Source organism: Anomalospiza imberbis, chromosome Z (assembly GCF_031753505.1).
Source record: "Anomalospiza imberbis isolate Cuckoo-Finch-1a 21T00152 chromosome Z, ASM3175350v1, whole genome shotgun sequence".
Lineage (NCBI taxonomy): Eukaryota > Metazoa > Chordata > Aves > Passeriformes > Viduidae > Anomalospiza > Anomalospiza imberbis.
Window position 1 is genome coordinate 7,649,026 of NC_089721.1, and position 12,857 is coordinate 7,661,882.

Consider the following 12,857-nt stretch of genomic DNA (forward strand, 5'->3'; position numbering starts at 1 on the left):
GCTCATTCCTGTTTCTCATCTGATGGTTGCTGTGAGTATCCCTGCTGGTAGGGACAGCCTCAAGTAGTTCTGGCACTCAACAGACATCCCATCTTCTGCTCAAGAACCCTGCTGAAATTTTCTTTCACCAACACGTGAACTCGCTTTCTTGGATAGTGATGCATCTGCCTCAGGAGCAGAAGCCACAAAAACTCAATGAGTCACATCCTGTTTGTGGTTGACACCTGTTTTAAACATAGTTCACTATGTTGCACAATTCAGGGCTTTTGACATTAACAGGATCCTTCTGTCCCTAGCAGAGAATTTCTTCCCAAATCACATTCTTTGCTATTGGCTTTACTGAAGTGATCCTGCTAAATGGATTCTGAATTAAGGGGGAAAAAAAGCACAGGCAGGTATGATGGGATATTTTCTCACTGGGCTCTTTTATGCATAGGAAACCACTTACATTTTTGTGGATACTAAATAAACAGAAAATATCTGTTCTTCCCCAGTAGGAGGTGGCTAGATCCTTACAATATTTATGTTTGCACCAGGTATTTTAAGCTTTTAGTAAAATGAATCCTAGGCTAAAGTGGTTTCCAGTTCCCTTCTGGTTCTTTCAGTGCCCTTTTACATGTCTTTGGGGGTGGCTGTTCAAATTGCAGGTCTTGGGGACACACACAGCTTGGAAAGTTTAGTGGAAGGGGTGGCTTTGATTTCTTTTGGGAGCTTCTGGCTATTAAATCACTTCTGAAAAGACAGGCAGTGTGTGTTTACCATCGGCAGGAAACATGTTTTGGCCAGCTGAACCAATTCTCTATGCGACAGACCTTTTTTTTGTTAACAGGCAGCGGGACATCATTTGATTTTCACAAAAAGATAGACTATTTGTTTCTCGTTGGTACTGAAGAGGGCAAGATCTATAAGGTAAAAATGATTTCTTTATCCTTTGTTTTACATCCCCTGACCTATGTGTGTCTTTCAGGCTCATCATCTGAACTGTTTGCTCAGGTGGTAACAAAGTACAGCTTCAGAGCCTGGTCCTGCCCTGGGATGCCTGTGGCGAGCCTGAGACCAGACCAGCACTGCAGAGAGTCACAGGGAGCTTTCTGCACAGACCCAATTAAGACCCTATTTTGCAGAAACTTTTTTCATGCAAACTGCATCCCAGAAAATGCTTTGCAGATTGCAGCTGTGCAAGTGAAGTGCTAAGTAGGATCAGAGCAGAAGTTAAAAGGCATTGATCCTCTATCCCCATGACTGTGGGGAAATGGCAGGAAAAATATCAGCTCTTTTCCTTTTAGACTTTCCTTTTTAGACTCTCTTCCTTTTTAGAATAACTGTGAGCAGTGAGGCTAATGAAGCCATATTTCCTACGGATTAGCGTCCTGCAGCCCTTCCACAATCACATAGAATCATAGAATCATTTAGGTTGGAAAAGGCATCTAAGATCTTTCTAGATCCTTTCCCAGTCCGACTTTCTCCTTGCTCTCCTATCCCCAGTCCACTGCTACATTCCCAAACCTTCCTCCTCCTGATCACCCCACACTGTTCCTAGCTCAATGATCCCACCTCCACACTGTAACCCTTGTTTCCTGCAGACAGTGCTGGCTACCTCCCCTCCAGTGCCCTCCTGCAGCCAGCCAGCCAGTTCCAGCCATCTGGTGAGTGCAGCAGCCACACTGTGCTCGCCCTTCCCACACCTGGGGCACTACCCAGATGTTTTGCCCTCTTTGGCTATTGCTTTTCACAGAATGTGTAAGACCTCAATGTTACCACGTCCCACATGCAGCCAGCTTTGGCTGAAATTGCCAGTGAGGGCAAATGTTGTTTGTGAAGAGAGATGAGCACACAGAAGGACACAGGCATCATGTTTTCTTGAGAAATTGAGTTAAAAATAGAAAGGTTTGAGTTCTGCTGTATTTGGCCTTGAAAATAAAGCCAGTAGCGCCTTCCTAATACAACTGTTATTTGCACAGCATTCCTCTGAGCTGGCTCTGGGGCTTTGTTAAATCTGTAGCTACAGCCCTTCATCATGGGGGTGTGGACAATCAGCAGGAGGCTGACATGCAGAGCAGATGCATCCAGCCATCCCTAGAGGATGATCTAAACTCCTTCCCCCATATCCCACCTGCAATATGAACCTGAAACAGAATAATGACCCAAAGGAAATCATATCTTGAAATCAGTATAAATCATTTAGGCAAGATGTGCTTAACAAATCAATATCCCTTGTGGAGGAATGATGCTGATTGAAATCTCTCCCTCTGCCAGGCAGTATCCAGGGAGTATTTCTGAGTAGTGCTCACTTGCTTTGGACAAGATAGGTACAGAAGGGAGGTGGGAGGAGTGGGCAGCTGAGCTGTTGGCAGTGGGCAGTGGGTAGGTGCATCGTTTTTTTGTTGGTGCCTTCAGAACACAAAACATCCAAACAGTCATGGGCAGATATTCTGAGTTGTCTGGTCACCTACAAGAGTTGGTACCCTGGGTATTGAACTCTAAATTGATGGGTAGTGTTGTGTTTAGTCCTGATCAAAGGGCAGTAAGGAACTACAGGTTTTAAATTCCTCTGTGATTAGGTGAGTGATGCATGTAGGTGAGTGTGGCAGTGGATATCAGTGTGAGATGGGGGCCATCAGGAGAAATATTTAGTATTGTGTCCTGGCTGAGTTATACAGGAAAGGAAACTCTTCATGGAGGAGCACTGGTCAGGAGAAAATTTGACATTGAAAAAGCTGTAGGTGTTTCTGCCTTAGATCATCTTCAATGAAACTAGAACTAGGATGGGGTTTTAACATAAGAAGTAATCCCAGCCATGAAACCATGCAGATATTTTAGCATTTTTATGTGGACAAATGTGGAGAGACACTGATACATAGCATCTCCCCTTTCTTTATCAGGGTTACTGGTAAGCAACATTCTTGAATTTGTGAGCCTCAGTGAAAAGTGACCGTTCTCACATTGTGCAACACAGCCCTATAAAACCCTGTTGTTCCCATGGGCAGGAAGAGCCTATCTTCAATCAGACTGTAAGGGTCAACATAACGAAATCTTGTGTGTAGCAGGCTTTCACAATATCTACAAAAAACATGGGGAAGAGTGGTTCCACCCTTAGCATCCCCCAAGAGCTTGCTATAAGCAGTTCGAAAAGTTTTGGGGTCAGCTGCTGCTCCAGACATTTCTCAAGGAATACCACACACCTTCATCACATACTTTACTGAAACACTGCACATCTGAACCCTTACTGGAGCTTCCCATGGGCTGCCTCCTGCTGCCTTGCTCCGCTTGGATACTGGGAACAGGGACAGCCCCACAGTAGCCTGAGCAGCTCTCAGGTCCTGTGGCTGCACTGAGCAGGTGTAAGCTGCTCAGATCTCTGTGCTGCACTTGCATCTGGAGTGAGACAGACAGACTCCTCACGTGCTGTCTGAGTCAGGGATCAAACATGGGCTGCTCTCCCCATGGGCTAAATTTTAGATTGTTTATTAAATAAATTGGAAAGTGAATTCGAGAGAAACTTTTTTTTTATTTCCCCAGAAAGCAGGCATGCCCACAAATAGCGTGATAATATGTTAATTCTTTAGCTGTAGAACAATTATGGTGAAGTTCTGAAAATGGCTTCGTTAATAATGTTTCTGAAGCCAAGAAATCATTATCTAAATTACACACAGACTAATCTATTGCCGTTTTTTGTAGAGGAGAAACTGTTTCTCTATTAATATGATTCTGTAACGCAATTCTGAATTATTTTTTGCATATATCTTACTGGCTGTTTAGGAATTGTTCAGCTTGACATCAAAAAGTATGGTCTCTGAGATTTCTGATGAAACATTGTGACTCTAAGTCTCTGGTCAGAATAACTTCTAATAAACAGGCTTTCAGTAGAAAAATTGTGAGGAAATTGGAATACACTCATGTAAGAAAGGCTTTGTTTTTTTTAGTGTTAGGCAGCTTTCTTGAAAGTAACGAATATAATAAAACCTAGAGCAAGACTGACCAGAAGAAAAGGTTATTCTAATTTTAAACAAAACTAATTCCACTCATACTCATTCTCTTATACTACATACTGGAACATTTGTATCTTTCTGTTCGGAACAGGATTATTATTATTATTATTATTATTATTATTATTATTATTATTATTATTATTATTCCAGATGACAAAGGATGGTGGTTGTTGAATCCTTATCACATCACTTGAGTTTTCCCTAAAACAGGATGACAAACTGTTTTCTGCACAGGCTCTGACTTCCAGTGACCCTTTAGTAATAGAGACATCATTTGCCTCAGTGTTTAGCCTTACTCTGTATTAGGCAAAGTTGTTTTCTGTGTCTGAATACTTTATGGCTTGAGTTCTCTTCCTCATCTTCTCAGCACTTTATCTTTGGGGCTTCTGTCTGTGTTCTGACTGGTTTTCTAGTTCCTGGACTGATGGAATTTTTAATCAATTACCACAGGTTCTTTCTCGTACCATTTCCTGTTGTTCCTCCCTATGTGTTCATGTGCCTTGGTTTCTATTTGTGAGCCTTTCTGCAAATCTCAGCATTTCTGTTACAGATCTGGACAAGCAGTCACTGAGCTAAAACCAGGAGAGCATCTGGTGTAGCTGGTGACAGACTGTCCACCACAACATGGGACACGTTTGTGTCTGGTTTCTAAAGAGCATCTGGATGTCCTGAGCTGCCTGAAAGTGCCAGTGTTGGGCAGTACTGTCTTTCTGTTGCCAGATACAAACCTTCTCTGAAAAAAATTGCTCTTGGATTTCTGTATTGCGTAGATTCTCTGTGTTCCTGTTAGTGAACTGAAGAAACTCTCTACCTAATAAGGACAGTAATAACCACCAATTCACTAGGTATGTGGGAGAGTTTTGTGTCAGACTAACGTCTAGTGTAAACTGAAGTGCTGTTGATGAAGATTATTCATAACTTTTGTGTCCTCAGAGTTCTCCTTTTCTCCCAGTATTCCTCCCCCATGTTTTTGTAGCCTTGTCAAGAGTCATCTTTGACTGGTTTTCTGTATTGCCATAAATGTATTTTTGCATTTCTGTCTCATCATAAAAATACTGTTTACCATTCAAACACGTCTACCATCGTTTAAGTAGAAGAAAAACACTCCCAGCAAATTTGAGCAGTGCTCTAGAAGATCAGAGAGGCTGCACAAATTCCTTCTTTCTGAATCTAGTCATCCTCTTGAAAGCTCTCCTGTCAGGACTTAGGTGTCACATATTCCAGTGGTTCTGTTTTCATACTGACATATCTAATAATTGTAGGGTTCTTGAACTGAATAGTAGGGAAAGACTTTGCCAGCAGTTCTAGTTAGCTCAGAAACTGTTTTTATTTGTTAAAGTCATACTTCTTTTCTGAGCTTTTTCTCAAGTTTGTGGTGTTTCTTCAAAATGCATCTTGGGAAGAAAGCAGCCCTGTCTTGCCCTCAGAGATAATGATAAGGGTTGTGGTTAATGTGGTGTGGGGCTGGCAGGCACTGCCACAGCACAGTGGGTGCCATCAGGCTAAAGCACATGTGCAAGGTTCATTTCTCACAAGGGACACTGGTGGGAGTCTACCCTACAAAAATCTTTTTGCTGCTGATTTAATAGAAAAAAATGCAGATCCCTTTCCAGCCCAGAGTGTGATCTCCTGTACCAGTGCCCAGAGAGCTGCACTGACCAAGGGCTTAGCCCCCACAAGCCTTTGAAAACAGGGCACTGAGCATTACAATTCTGTTGGAGGCAGACAAATTTGGTTAACGCCTCGCTCTTCAAAGTTTTTAGGTATTAGGGACATTCAATTCGCACACTTGAAAGGACAGATGGACAAAGCAGCTTCTCTCTTGTGTTAATTACTTGTGACCCATCATGTTGTTTCTAGCAAAGTGACTTTCAGAACAAGCCAAGTACTCATTTTCCTGATGGCTGAACATTAAGAATTATGAAGTAACTCAAAACATGACATTAAAGAGGATTTCTGTCCCACAATTAAATGCAGGGGCAACAACACAGTGTATGCAATAAACTTTTAGCAAGCTATAGATACTGTCAGTAAATCACAATGGGACATGAGCCACTTTCTTGTTTCGGTTTCCTACCACAACAAGGCTCTCAGGGATGTAGGAACTGCTACTGTGGGAATGGTTTAGCACCCTTATTCCAATGCCTGCAACAGAAAACAGTACCCAGACAGTAAGTGTCACTTGTAATAAACAGTTAAGCCTTAAGATTAGTTAGATTTTGTTTTGCAAGGGTTAAAGTTATGTAGCACTTCAGCAATCCTGCTGCTTGGGCAGATGATGTGGTGCTGCATTCAGTAGGGAGTAATGAAAAGTCATTGCTGTGACAGTAGTGAGGCAAGCCAACAGAAAATCCTGAAACTAACTCCAAGCTGCTGTATGAATACAGCTTGTGTGAGAACACAAGCAAAAGGACATTTCATGTGAGATGGAATCTTTGTTGCTAGTAAAGGAAGCCTCTAACATGCTTGGAGGGAAGGAGTTTTGGGGAGGATAACCAAAAATTTCTGTGTACACAGAACTGACAGGATCTGGATCAATTCCCCTAGCAGCCAATTAGATTGTAATTTCTCCCTGCTTCATAAGCTCACACACAAAGTGACTTTTCCAAGGGTCCCAATGTTCTCCTTTTCCAGCTCTTAAAGACATCCTTCATCTTGCAATTCAGCAGCACCCACAGCTGTGATGCTGCTGGTCTGACCCTTGCATGTCTGTGTAGGCATTGTCCAGTTCAAGGCTGCTGTTGGCTGCCATTCAGTGGGGCCCCCTGGCTTGTCAGGGACATGACTGACTCCTGGACAACCTCTGTGGGTCTCACACTGCTCTGGGAAGTCTCAAGTGGCAGAACAGAAAGAGCTGCAGAGTTGTATGATGGGACAGGCTCTCTGAGCAGGCTGTCCAGGGTGGTGACAGGAGAGGACCTAGAGCATCTTTCCAAAGTCTTTAGAGTCAAAGGAACTGGTAAGAACGGTGCTGAGAACACCGTTACTGGAGGTTTTAACTGTGACACTTCAAATGCACACAGTGCTGTGAGCATTTGTGCTTCTGAGCAGTACACAGTACTGTGAGCACACAGTGCTCCTGAGCAGCACAGGGATGTTCTCCCCTGCCTTTCCTGTGAACCTTTTACACAGGAGAAGCACAGCAGGAGCCCAGGCTGGCAGGAAGGCAATATAGCTCCCACAGTGGAGAATGGTCTCTGAGGTCTGGCTGTTTAAATCCGACCAGACAACTTCAATTCCTATCTCTGTGTGTTGCAGAGGAGAGCAGGATGTTGCCTGCAAGTGGGGTGAAACAGCATGTGCTAAATTATTGATTTTCTGTAGCACCTCTGGGTACCATTTACCTCTTCCCAGCCAGCCCAGAAGATCCTGAGAGGCCATACAAGTAATCAGAGGCACCTTCCTATATGAATTTAAGCTTCAGGAGGTCTAGCTCTGATTACTGAGTAGTTCTTTCCATTGCAGTGTTCAAAAAATTATTCAAGCCAGTTTCTGGATGTGTTTGAAGCCCATCACATGGCTGTGGACACAATCAGCTGGAATCCCTTCCACTTGAAAGTCTTCATTTCCTGCAGCTCTGACTGGACAGTCAAGATCTGGGATCACACTATCAAGTAGGTCCTGCTGGGTCCTGGTGTGGGTGAGGAGGTCCAGCCTGACATACCAGCAGCACACATTGACTCTACTCATACTTTAGTCTTAGTTTCCTTCCCAGATGTTGATAATGCTAATTGCTGTTTTATTTTTTGTACTCAGATTTGTACTCCCCAGGTATGAGATATAAGATATAGCATCAGCTGCCCCAGGAACGTGCCAAGCAGCATAGTCAGCCCAGAGCCTGACTCCATTACTTCAGATCTGGCTTCGTTCAGGCAGGACCTACTGTGGCAGAGAAATGCTACAGAGAAATGTCAGGGATGGGTTTCTAGCTTCAGGGGCCAGAAACCTCCTAAGAGCCAGAGAAGAAAAAAAAAATTGGAACATTTTAAAATATGGAATGAAGTTCAGGGTTAGTGGTTAAGGAATGTCTGGTTTCAATCAGGAAATTGATTTTGTTGTAAATCAGTCAGAGTCACATATTTCCTGTTGCCAATATTGCTCTAATATTCAATGTTGTCAGAAGGGAGATACTTTTTTTCCATATGATTATTAATATTAACCAGACAGACTCCATCTTGCTGTGTTTGTTGGGAAGAAATTTTCAAAATGCTTTCAGAAAGAAAGAAAGAAAGAAACATGCTACCTCTCTTCTCATTGCAGCAAATCCTGACCCATTTGTATTGGTGCTCAGCTTTGCCTTTGGCTCAGACCCTGGCTGTTATCTGACATAGAGAAATACTCCATCTCCCACTTCTGCAACATCAGGTGTTCATGGCTCAGTGTTACACTTCCAGAGTGGCCTGTGTTTACATGATTTTTTCTCTCTGTGTCTTTTTTTATAGGACTCCATTGTTTGTTTATGACCTGGGTACTGCTGTGGGGGACGTTGCGTGGTCTCCTTACTCCTCCACAGTGTTTGCTGCAGTCACCATTGACGGCCAGGTGAGAGGCTGGGAGCAACACGGCTCTGATTCGAGCTGAGAGAAAGTCAAAGGAGATTAGGGCTGAGCGTGGGAGGGGACCAGCCCAATCCTGGCCAGGCATATCAGGGAGCCACCAGCAGGAACCCACCCTCTCCTATGCTTTCCTGCCTTTGGCATACACATCCCTGGGCATTAATCTCTCTATCCTTCTCAAAGTAGGGGTTGCAAATGCATACAAGTCCCTTCCTGCTCTCCTGTTAACCATGTGAGTGAAGGTATGCAGCTTGCACATGGTTATGCATGACTAAAACACTGAACTTCCTCAATATGAAATCCCCAGTACGTCACAGGGGATGGAAAGATAATGTTCCAGATCAGAACTCCCCAATACGAGCTGACATCAGGGCATTGGTTCTGAACTTCAAAGGTGTAGAGCAACATTAGAATAAAGCGGTTATATACTTACACTGATATTTAAAAATAATTTATAGTAATATGCCCAGGGTCAGCCAATAGAACTTTGTTCCAGTTAAATAAAATCAACATTTTTCCATCATGTGAGGCTGTCTCTAAGAGTAATAGTTTGGTAATGAACTCCGTAGACCAGTCCTAATATTGGCATGATGGCAGTTATATTTTTGCCTCTAGGCATGTATTGCAGTAGCTGAGATGGTTAATTTGGGCTTGGCAAGTAGCCAGGACATGTAGCTATCCATCAATACTTGTTGAATACTGTAAGAGTGAATTGCTCTAATACCATGAACTTTATGTTTAGCTGGTGTTTACTAGAAAGTCTGTGCAGTTTGGCCAGAATTACTCTAGCAAAAGGATAGCCTTTATGTATCCCTATCATTGAATTGATGCCTTGACTACTTTATAGTAGTTTAACCTTTATGTTATAGCAAGAAAATAATTTCACTGATACACTGGCTCAGGCTGTGAATTTGTCTCTCCTAAGCAATAAAAATCTCTTCACTGGTCACCTATTCTTCCTGGAAAGCTCAGGATGCCACAGCCTACAGAATGTTGATGCTCTTCCTTCACAGTCAGGGTCAAGACTGGGTTCTTCTTTTGTGAATCTGTCTGTCCCCAGTCTCCCATACACCAAATGAAGGGCCTGCATGAAGGCAGTGAGTGTATTCAGTGCATCAGTCACATCCTCAGACTTGTTTTCCACAAGTGACATTGTGTGTGCAAGGGTTCTGCTGGCAGTCACAGCTTTGATTGAGTGCTAGGGTAAGCAGGGCTGAGAGCTGGTACCCCAGCTATGTCCTGGTGCTTAACTGTGGGGAAAAGGATGGAGATGTCTGCAGGCAGGGATACATGCTGGGCAGCATGAACAGATAGAGGGTAAACACTGTCTACACTTGGATTTCCTACTTACGTGGTCAGGTTTTGGCAGTGAGTTCATCTCTAGAGATGCCTCATGCCACTTGAGTTCTTTCTCAGAGCTTTACCTACTGCAGAGAAACTGTTGTGGTCTTGGCAAGGGTTGGCACTCTGGGGTCTTCCCATCCCACCCACAGCTTGTCCTAGCTACATTAGCCACAGATTCCATGGATTGGAGTCTATATGAGGCTACTGATAAGGCAAAAGCCCATCTGAGTTGGCAGCACTGCACCTAGGGTATCTCACTTGGCTACCCTTGGATCTAGTTGAGTAATCCTAAATAGAACCTAATCTAACAGGATCTAATTCTGCTTTATGGTGTCTGTCCCAAATTCTGAGAAGAGTGGCCATCAACCAGGAGCAGCCCAAAACTGGGCTTGCTAGCAGGACACGTCCAGGCACGAGCTGCCTTCCTATTGCAGTAGGCTGGCCAGGGCTGATGCTGATAGGAATTCTGGGTCTCTGTGTTAACTACTAACCACACTGGCTGCAGCAGGGTGTGTCTGAGACATAGCCTAGTTGCTATTGTTGTACAGAACCTTCTAGATCTGCAGTGGAAGTGGAATAGTTTTTTACAGCCCTTTCTATTCTGGACCTATTTCACTTTGTAGCAGAGTGCGCTTCTTGTGAATAACTCAGTGCCTCGTGAAGGGTAGGCTCCATTAATGCTGGGGAAAAAATCTGTATTAACAAGATGTTCTATGATTCTCCAGAACAGAAAAATAAAGAACATGAAGCCAGAAAATAAAACATTAAAGGCCTCCTATTAGCAAACAGCCTCTGTCTTGGCATCTGCACATAATTATGCCCACAAAATTTGCAGGATGCCTGGAAGTGGTTTTAAAATCAGGCCCTAATTGCAGTCTTCAAGAGATACCTGGCATATTCTGTAAAACACTTTTCCTTATTCAAGCTGATGCTATATGTCCAAAATGTGTATGAGCCCCTTAAGACTGACCTTGAAATTGGGGCATTTTAGTATATAAAAATCTCTCAATCCCCATGAATCCAGGAGGTAGGGATTTAATAAAATTGGTAAATATCAGGTCCATTATGATAAAATGTGTCTGTTGGCAATTGGGCATCTGCTTTGCTCTGCTCAGCACTGCTCTTCATGAATAACCCAAGTGTGCACATTCCACCACTGGTGCAGTGGATAATAACTGCTACTGTTGCTCTCCATCATGTTCTGGTTAATTTCCTTAGTTTCCCACTCTGCTTGCTGGTCATTTTATTTCAGAAAGATCATAAACAGAGATTCATAAAAGAGAACACCTTGTGTTGTAGATGGTTAAAGCCTGACAGGAAGAAAAAGGCTAGCTGGGATGAGAGACCCACTTTGGGAATAAAAAAAAAATGGAGGTGGATATGAATACCTGGACACTTCCATTTAGGGTACAGGAAATGTGGAGATATTGGTCAGTTTATTGTAAGAACAGAGGGCAGAGAAATGGAAAGGATTGAATTCAATCCTGCAGCATTTAGAAGTATTTGCTTTTGAAAGTTTGCTGTAAGTCCATCTTAAACTTACATTTAAAGTATAAAAAAAAATTGAAACATGTAAAACTGGGATTCAAACCTGAAATTTCCTCTTAGTCTTCTTTTACTTACTTTCATTAAAGAAGGAAATGGTGTTGACAGTTCCTCCACTTCTGTGTGAATTCATGCATGAATTATTACACCTGTTAAAAAAACCAAAGACTCATATCACAAGTGTCCTTCTGGCTGGATCCCCTGGTTGTATCCCAGGCTGTGGGCCATGGGCTGCCCTAAGCAATGAGTGTGATGGTGTGGTCAAGCTGGGTTTTTTCAGTCTGGAGAAGGAGCCCAGCAGCCTGCCAGTACCTTCAAGGAGGTCATTAAGAAGTTCGAGCCAATACCTTCACAGCAGCACATGAAGTGATGATGAGACACAATGAGCTGAAGTGAGTTGAAATTAGGGGTTTGGGGTAGATATATGGAAAAACTTTAGCTCTGAAGGCAGTCAGGTAGTGAAATAGCTTGCTCAGAGGGGCTGTGCTGTCTCTGTCTGTGGAAGGCTTCAAGACCAGATTGGACAGAGCCCTGAAAAACCGTACCTGTCCTCAGGGTTGACCCTTCTTTAAGGAGAAGGTTAGAGACTTCTGTGAGTCTCTTTCAACATGAATTGCCTTCTAATCCTATGACCCTATGAAATGTCCTGTGTGAAAAGGAGGATGCCAGGGGTTTCACCACAGGCTTATACACAGTACAAGTCCGTTCACTCTCATGTTTTTGTGGGCTGTGTTATTCATTACTAGTGCAGCAAGAGGAAGGTCCTGTTATAACCATCTGTAGTAAATACTGATAGCCTCAAGATAAATGCCATCTCAGTGTTCACTCTGCAGAGAAAACTGGTCAGACATTTGCTCCAGGGCTTTTCCCCATTAATGAAACTGTTGACCTTTCAAGATGTGAAATACTTTAAACAACCCAAACCTTCAGGAAGTTAGTTAATGGTTTGTGCTGCTGCTCAGGAAGCAAGCGTGCTCTTTCCTGCTTATATAAACCTATTTTACTGTTTGTACAACTGTTTTGAATGTGAAACCTTGAAGACCAGCTTTCTGTTGAATCTAACTTACAGGATAACATGCCAAGGTTATTCTGCCAGCTGGTCTTGATGCCCATCCTTTCTCAGTGAAGAGAGAAGCAGTTGCTTAGTATTGGCACATGTGTGAGTGTACACAGATCAGTTTGCAGAAACTTGCTGCCCATTTAGCATGGACTTGAAGCAAAAGCCAAACTCTTATCTTAGCATGAATGATTTTGCAGACAAGAGGCTTGTTAAGCCTTTCAGGCTTGCAAATATTTCCCTAGGTATTTTTGATTTAGGCCTGCCTCTCCTTGTAGGGCACCAATCAGGGGTGCCGACAGGCCTCTCATCTGTTGATGCTTTTGCCCAGAGGTGTCAGGACAGTGAACATGACTACAAATGCCT

The 12,857-nt window shown here is 43.2% G+C and overlaps 1 protein-coding gene across 1 annotated transcript in view; it reads left to right on the top strand.

Moving 5' to 3' along the window:
- The window catches only part of DNAI1 (dynein axonemal intermediate chain 1), a 135,999-nt gene that overhangs the window by 86,276 nt on the left and 36,866 nt on the right, over positions 1-12,857 (top strand). Inside the window, exons 16-18 of the mRNA XM_068176628.1 lie at positions 830-909; positions 7,455-7,603; positions 8,432-8,531. Coding sequence (XP_068032729.1) covers positions 830-909; positions 7,455-7,603; positions 8,432-8,531 — 329 coding nt within the window. The remainder of the gene's footprint in view (positions 1-829; positions 910-7,454; positions 7,604-8,431; positions 8,532-12,857) is intronic.